Raw genomic sequence first — 7,829 nt, 5'->3', positions numbered from 1 at the left:
CAATTTAAAACAGAGCAAAAAAAGCAAAACTTTCGAAAAAACGAGGACAACCGAGCCAGAGAGAGAGAGAGTCAATGGATTGTCCCCATTTTCCGGATGCTGGCCGGACGTGTGTCCTGACCGCGCCTGGATCATGTCATCTTTCATTGATAAAAATGTGTGCACAGCCAGCCGCGTGTCTGAGAGAGGCGAGACGAAAGCAGAGAGGGTTTGCTCTCTCTCTTTCTTGCGCGTGACCAGCTGACCGAGTTTTACCGAAAAATGAGAGAGTTTGAGAGGGGGATGTTTCTCTCAGATTTTAATTGAAAACATGTGAGATTTTTGTTCCATTTCGATGTGATAATACGAGATTTTAGGAAAGAGAGAAAGCTTTTCGCTGTTATCAATAAAACATGTGCGCTCTCAAAACGGTTGTCATATGAAAATGGAAAGTTTTGAATTCAAAATTTGAGACGTTAGTTTTTATTTTGAATTTGAACCTGTAATTTTATTTTGAATTCGAACCTGTAAACTTCCGTATGAATACGTCACACTCAAAATTCAGAGTTGAGAGAATCGTTCCCTCAAAATTTATTAAGTGTCAAAATCGAAAGAATAATGCTACCAACTCACCTCATCATAACAAATGTGTTCATTCATTAATTGAAACAACAAACCACTCTTGAGTTACCAATCTATGGTGGCCGAGGCAATTTAGTCATTAGGTTAGTCTGTCAAAGGTCGCTGGTTCAATTCCCGGAATCGACACTATTTATTTTTGGTTTTGACGGATAAACTTTTTTTTGTAGATGAACCTCGAAGGAATAATTATTCCGCCCATCTCGAGCTGTTTTCTCTGTGGCCGTGAATGGTACCGGCCACCATTATCTCGACTCGAGTCCATTACTTACTCGGACGATCGCCGGGTAATTTTGTTAGAGTTAGAGTTAGATTTAGAGGTAGAGTAGTATCAGGAAGATGACGATTGCTACCCTGTAAAAAAGCTTCCTTTCAAAAGCTTCCTTCACCGGAAAAACTTCCCTTTTTCCAGGACACGCTCTCTTCTCTCTCCTTCCAAATATTTTCTCTCCCACGGTCACCTCCCAACACCCCATTCGCTCTCTCTCTCTTTTTTCTCACGAATTGCTATCAATTCACAGACATGCCCCGAGAATCCCGAGATTCATTCATACCAATCCGCTGGTCGGCCATCGTGGCCGATTCAGTAGAGTTTCGACCGGCACCCAGCATCGACGTCGTCCCGGTGGAGTTCCGCGGTGGTGTGACAGCCCCAGCCTGGTCAGAGTCAACTGTCAGAGTGAGGGAGAGAGAGAGAGACAAGGAGAAAGTGAGCTGTCAGCTGTGGTGCGAACCGGGAAGAAGGAGTGATAAGAAGACGAAGTTTGGGGTTTGTGACCAGCGGGGAAGAGGTTGCTGCTCCCGGAGGGGTTTGACCCAAAGTGGAAAAGTGCGTGCCTGACGGTCGTCATCATCCGTCATCCGTGCGGGAATGCTGCGGTGAACCACGCGTAGAACCGGTACTGGTGAGAGGGGGGAACATGCTTCAGCGACAGGGCTTTCCAACGAGCACCGTCCAAGCGGATCAAGCAGGCTTCATCTCAAGCAACATGACCTGTTAGCCAGCGGTCAAAGCCTACTTCGGGAGTGCTCTCTCAACGAGCGCACGAAAAACAATAGCTTCGCTTTCATCACATAACCTCACAAATTTTTTTCGACAAAACATAAACATTCCGCAACAGTTCTGTCAAACGCAACCGCAACAGCAACAACAACAAATCTGCCAAAATGTTCTCGTTCTGCTCGAAGCCAGCGGAATCTTCGTCGTCGTATCGCGGCCAACCGCACGGTAAGTGTTGACATAACCTCAAACAACAACAACGAAAAAGAATCAACCCCTCTCCTAGGTTGGTGCCCCGCCCAGATTATCCCACGAATGGGTTGTTACAGTGGGAAGTCCTGTGTCTGGTGTATCCTGCTGTGTTAGGGGGACACCACAGGGGGGAATGTATTTATTCCTCGTTTGATGGAGAAATTGAGTTATTGGGTTCGGGTTGGCTTAGTTTGGGCACAGATAAGTAGACGTTATTCCAAAAATATGCGGCCATTTTGAATCGACTTGATATTGTGGTCACATTTATTTGTCAAAAATGTTAAACTTTCCTATCTGATAATCTGTGATAAGAGTAAATTGGTTTGCTACGACGGTTGTTCGTGAAAGCTTTGAAGCTTCGTAAATGGCAGAAAATTTAATAATCGAAAAAAGTATGAAAAAGGTAACAGTCGCATCCGGATTTTTAAGCGAAGATGGCGTTACGAATCGAGCACGCCAAAATGCTAAAATTGCGCTTTTTTGTAATGTTGATACCACTGAGTGATTTTGACGCCATTCGTAACGCCATCGTCGCTTAAATATCTGGATAGTGCTTTAAGGTGAAACGGGACGTCATTTTTCAGAATGCAAAATGGCAACTGTTGGAACATAACCTCACTCTCCAGGTATGGTATTTTCTACTAGAATCGTGTTCTAATCCTGACCAAAGGCTAGAGTTCGTTGAGGTGCTTTTCCAAAACGGGAAACGATGTCTGGAAAAAAGACAAGACTCACACCTGTGCAATAAGGTGGTTCATTAAGCGTATTTATTTTTTGCCTTCCTCACCTCACTGAGGCAAGGCTATAAAATCACTCGAAAAATGAACTTCTTAAATACACCTCCTAGATATACCTTCACGTATACCTATCGACTCAGAATCAAATTCTGAACAAATGTCTGTGGGGATGTGTGTAGAAATGATTTTTTTTCCACACGATTATCTCAGAACTGGCTGAACTGATTTTGGCCGGATCCGCCTTATTCTGTTCGTTTTGGGGTCCCCTAAGACCCTATTAAATTTTATTCTGTTTAGTTAAGTACTTTTAAAGTTATGCCAAGAAAAAGAATTTTGTAGATACAAAAAGGGTGATTTTTTGCCTAACCTCAAAAGGCCGGGTCTTTTTGTTTACGTGCGAGAGCCGCGCCAGATGCGAAACGCCCGGTTGCCACATTGCTTCAAATGAGAGTCTGCATGTTTTCTGGAAAAGTCTGTATCAGGTATATATTTTTTTCATAAACTTATTTTCATTATTACTTTGTAAATGTGAGGAAGGCACCACCCACCTAATGGTGGATTAAGAACCGTTTTTCTTAATTATCTTGCATTATGAAATTGTTTACCTAACAACTTCTAGGAACTTGTTTTTGAATTCAGTTTCAGGAACTTGTTTTCCAGTTTCAGCCAATAGAAGATGACTTGTTTTCTCCTCTTCCAACTACACCCGCATTACGCTCGACGCGATAAAACTTGCCCTGCGCTGAACTGATTTCGATGATAACGAGCAGCTATCATGCACCAACCTGCTTAGTTCGAATCCACGACCTCTGCCAACGCTTCGAAGCGTGAGCTTTCCGCAATTCTGCGCCAAAGAGCCATGAAAAATCATTCCACCGTTAATAAAACATCCGAAAGCAATCAAAACTCAGTCCTGGCCCTTTGGAGCGCCGGTTTCCACTCTCTAAATTTCTATTTCACCGAGAGGAGACACCTTGATTGCTTCCACAGTTTGTTTCGCAGTAATTTTTGCTTTTTTAAAAAAGTGACGTAAGCGCCTTCTCCATAAATTTTAGTAGAAATGGCGTTTACGTCACTTTTCCGCGAATTTTCTCGCATCAGCGGGTAATTGAGTGATTATGACAAACGCTGCTGTCGCAGCACTTCTTCTTCGTCGCTCTGGGCTCTATCGTCATTTCCAGAATAATGATGTTCTCTTCAAAGGGACGCGCGTTTGGTACTTTCCGATGCCCCGATGTCGTGACATTCGACGTCGTACAACCAGCAATTTAAGCCACCCAGCTTCAGTGCATTCCACTTACAAATGTTTTGGTGTAGAACATGTTGTGTGACGTAAGCGATACTTTATAAACAAAACTAATTATACTTATTTCTTTAATTTGGTGCTTACATCACATTGCTTTGAAATGTTGGGGAATGTTAAACGTAATCGACATTTTTCATAATCTTTTCAACCAAAACAAACAATAGAATTTCATCGTATCCACTGAAAAGATTAACATAATAATTGACATTTGGGACCCGTGATGGAGGGGTGAGCGTGGTTGCCTCTCACCCAGTCGGCTTGGGTTCGATCCCAGACGGTGGCATTTTTTTCGAGACGAGATTTGTCTGACCACGCGCCTTCCGTCGGATGGGGAAGTAAATGTTGGCCCCGGTCTAACCTAAAAGGGTTAGGTTGTTAGCTCAGTCCAGGTGTAGGAGTCGTCTTCTTGGGCCCCCTGCCTCGGTGGAGTCGCTGGTAGGCAGTTGGACTCACAATCCAAAGGTCGTCAGTTCGAATCCCGGGGTGGATGGAAGCTAAGGTGTAAAAAGAGGTCTGCAATTGCCTCAACAATCAAGCCTTCGGACACTTAGTTTCGAGTAGGAATCTCGCAATCGAGAACGCCAAGGCAAATTTGTAGAGCGAATAATTTGATTTTGAATCATTGACATTGAATGCAATAGTGCAAAGTGACGGAAGCGTCAAAATTAAACAAAGTAAAAGATGTATTGGCTGACGCGTTTGATGACAAACCAACTGTCATTATGTGTTAAAATCCGACTCTGGCAAAAAAATGTGAGAGAACTTTGTTTTGGGTGGAATTGTAAACGTTGAAATAATGGAAGGAGTTTAGCGTCAATTGTTTTCATAGTGTTCGATAACAACTTGATCCCTACGTTGACATTTACCGATTTATGCAATCTGTTCCCAACAGTACTCTGATTATTTATTATAATTTATACCGCAAAGCCCCCGAACCATTCCCGCCTAGCTTGCAGTCGTGGTCGATTGCAATTAACGGATTTCTTCTCGTTAGCTCCCGTGATTCACACGCTGCGTTGCATCGAAAGCAGTTGGAGACCCCCTACTGCTGTAAATACAAACACACTAATGTGGGAGGATATTTCCTCTTCATTGCTCTCGTTTCCTCTCATTTACACGACCAACGTGGTGTGATTTATCGAGGTGATTACGAGTTCATTATACTCTTCGCGGCCTATTTCCTCGCTGCTCGCAGGTTTCCCCCGCCCAAGGAGCAAACTGATAGTTTAGTTCAGTTCGTGCTCCCACTTCGGGGGCTAAATCCTTTCGCCATTAGAGCCTTCCAGTCATCTTCATCCCACACAGGTGAGGACCAGAGGTGAAATGGAGCGTTAAATGATGATTACTGGCTGTGTTTGGAAACATGTTAGTCGAGCAACTTGAAGGGGATCACTTAAGGTCGACGCTTCTGGGAATATGGGTGAGCTTTTAATAAGGTTAGGGCATCTCCACCGGGGGTGATTTCGTTTAAGAACTAACGACCGGTAGATATGACCTTAATGATAAGTTCAGCAGGTTCACGTCCACGTATAATGTGTAAATGATCGACACAGTAAAAATGATTTGAACGATTTTTAAAATTTGATGTATACGGTGGAAATGCCCTTAATCGATCCCGTTTTATGTTTCATTTTCAATAGGGCATCTCCACTGTAAAGGAGTTTTTTCCTTAGTTCAAAACTGCACGGTAGAGATGCCCTAAATTACCAGGTAGGCACAGTTTTGTTTGAGTGCCTTTAGAGCATTTCCATCGCCGATTGTATCACTGGCATGGCAAAATGGTAAAGGCAATGTTAGGTTAGGTTTGACATGCACGGTAAAAATGCCCTTGAACTAATATCTTCCACAAAAATACCTCGATTGCACCTGGACACCCGTCCTCGTCCACTCGTTGAATCCATCCAGCACACTAATTGCACTTCCCCTGGCTGGTCTTCCAAAGGAGCAGAGGACTGGCGCTGGAAGGCAACAATGAACTCATCAGTTGGAACCAATTGGTTTGTTTTATGGTTATCTTCTGCTTCTCCTTATTGCCACCCAATCTCGGGTTCGGTCCAGTGAAAATCTGTTTGTAAAATGACCCCGATTTATGGGTGAGGCTGTGTTGGGAAGGTGGACGATTAGGTTTCAAATTGTTTCTGACATTTTCTGAACATTGGTTGAAAGGTTTCTCGTTAAGCTTGGTTAAATCAAATAATTTCTGAAATTCCAAAATCCCCAAATTATAAAATTTAAAATTTTAGCAGGTTTGAGCTCAACAAAAAACATAACATAACCTCCTTTCTGTTTATGTTTTTAAAGTCCACGGAAAGCGGCTTATACAAATTTTAACAAAAAACATATAAATTGATCACTTGAACTCTCACAAACCACCCCAATCGAGAAATAGGGCTTCGATAAAATGTAATGAAGTGAAAAATCGGCCTGTTGGACGGCTGGCTGAGGCTGCTGGGACTAATGAAGCTTACTCCCGTTTCTCGGTAGGAATTGAAATGAAAAACCTGACGTTGCACTTGAATGCTTCGCAGAAATAGATAGAGAGAAAAAAATACCCCGGCACTAAAAAAAAACAGATGGAAGCCTTCAACCGTAACAGGGTAAAAAGAACATTGTAACACTGCGCTGGTCAGTTGATTATCTGCTAATGGGGGTAAAAAGAGGAAAAAATCTCGTTACATGATGATGGCACTTCAATCCGAAAGGACCAGTCATTTTGAATAGAACAAAAAAGGGCAGGACTGCTGAAACATCTCAATCAATCTGTCCGGCTATTGTTGTAGATTCCTGGAAATTGGACACACACAAAAAGTACCGTTTTCATCAGGACCATCAATCCGATTTGCTGTCCTCTTGCCCATTATGGTTAGACGCTTGTGAGCTTTCTGCGAAACAGCCGTGATCCCCGACGATTTTGGACAAGCTGAAAGTGACGGCACCATCAAAGTTTGATTGTCCTTTGAGTTGGGATGATTAAAATCAACCAGCAATCACGAAAGTGCCAACCAATGTTTTCTCGCGAGTAGTGTTTTTTTTGCCAACAGATGGTAGCACTCCACTAACCCGTACTTGCATGCAAGTTGATTTGCATTCAAGCAAGCCACTCAATCCTATCTCTATACACGCAAATCTATTTCAGTTCCGCTCAAATTGAATTGCAAACAGATTCATCATGCATGCCCATGTTCAAACCGGGGTCCTGTTGCGTTTGAGATTTGAATTTCGAATTAGTATTCATAGCTCAGCGGGCACTGGTTGAATGGCTGTTCGTCAGAATGCAGATAAAAAAAAACGAGCGAAAAAAAAAATGTTGGCCCTGGTCCAGAAAATAGTCACACGAAAACGTAATACGACATGCCCCAAGAGTTGGGAATTAAACTCGAATTAGTGTAGTGTAGTGTGGCAGAGCAGCTCCCTTCTCGCCCGGAAACGTCACCATCACACTTTGAATTAAATATTCCAAACAGGAAATGAGCTTTTTAGTCAAATTTCCTCCTGCTCTGGAGCCGACAAATACAGGGTTGTGTAGCAAAATTGCAAAGAAAAATTCTCGGATTTGGACCAAAACACGTTTTCTTCAAATTCTGGGAAGGGTGGGGTGAGAAAAATACAATTTATTTTGTTAGTGAATTAAAACTCAGTGGCTCGATGAAGTTAAGCTCACGGACCGCGCGGGTGGTTTTCATTTTTTGCCTTTGTTTTCGTCGAATAAATTTCTTGCTGCTTCTGAGAAAAAATGGCGCTGACGTGACCAACCTGCTGTAATTTATTCAGATATTTTTTTTTTTGGGATGGGAAGTTGAGACGATAAAAACTGATTTGTTCAGAGCAGCTTCTAATCAACTTTCTAAATCAATAAAATTAATAACATCCTTAATCATTCAAAATTTTGAACGTGAAACTCATTAGAAATGATGAG

General features: G+C 42.5%; 2 protein-coding genes across 2 annotated transcripts in view; both read left to right on the top strand.

Annotated features, from left to right (window-relative positions):
- Positions 1-832: 832 nt before the first annotated feature.
- LOC119765077 lies at positions 833-1,490 on the top strand. The gene is made up of 2 exons (XM_038248208.1): positions 833-905; positions 1,140-1,490. Exons 1-2 carry the CDS (start codon positions 848-850, stop codon positions 1,457-1,459), a joined length of 378 nt encoding a protein of 125 aa, XP_038104136.1. The 5' UTR covers positions 833-847; the 3' UTR covers positions 1,460-1,490.
- A 226-nt stretch (positions 1,491-1,716) lies between these two features.
- The window catches only part of LOC6046541, a 96,083-nt gene continuing 89,970 nt past the window's right edge, over positions 1,717-7,829 (top strand). Inside the window, exon 1 of the mRNA XM_038248191.1 lies at positions 1,717-1,846. Within this exon, the coding sequence (XP_038104119.1) occupies positions 1,786-1,846 (61 nt within the window). The 5' untranslated portion in view covers positions 1,717-1,785. The remainder of the gene's footprint in view (positions 1,847-7,829) is intronic.

The sequence above is a fragment of the Culex quinquefasciatus genome, chromosome 1, assembly GCF_015732765.1.
Source record: "Culex quinquefasciatus strain JHB chromosome 1, VPISU_Cqui_1.0_pri_paternal, whole genome shotgun sequence".
In the NCBI taxonomy this organism is placed as follows: domain Eukaryota; kingdom Metazoa; phylum Arthropoda; class Insecta; order Diptera; family Culicidae; genus Culex; species Culex quinquefasciatus.
Note: the sequence above shows the minus strand (reverse complement) of the source record. Positions and strands in the feature narration are given on the sequence as shown.

Excerpts from the sequence above, each read along its gene's own strand:
- LOC119765077 (XM_038248208.1), top strand. The coding sequence starts at position 848 with ATGGTACCGGCCACCATTATCTCGACTCGAGTCCATTACTTACTCGGA. Across the intron at positions 906-1,139 it reads CTTACTCGGACGATCGCCGG|ACATGCCCCGAGAATCCCGA; the intron begins GTAATTTTGTTA and ends ATCAATTCACAG.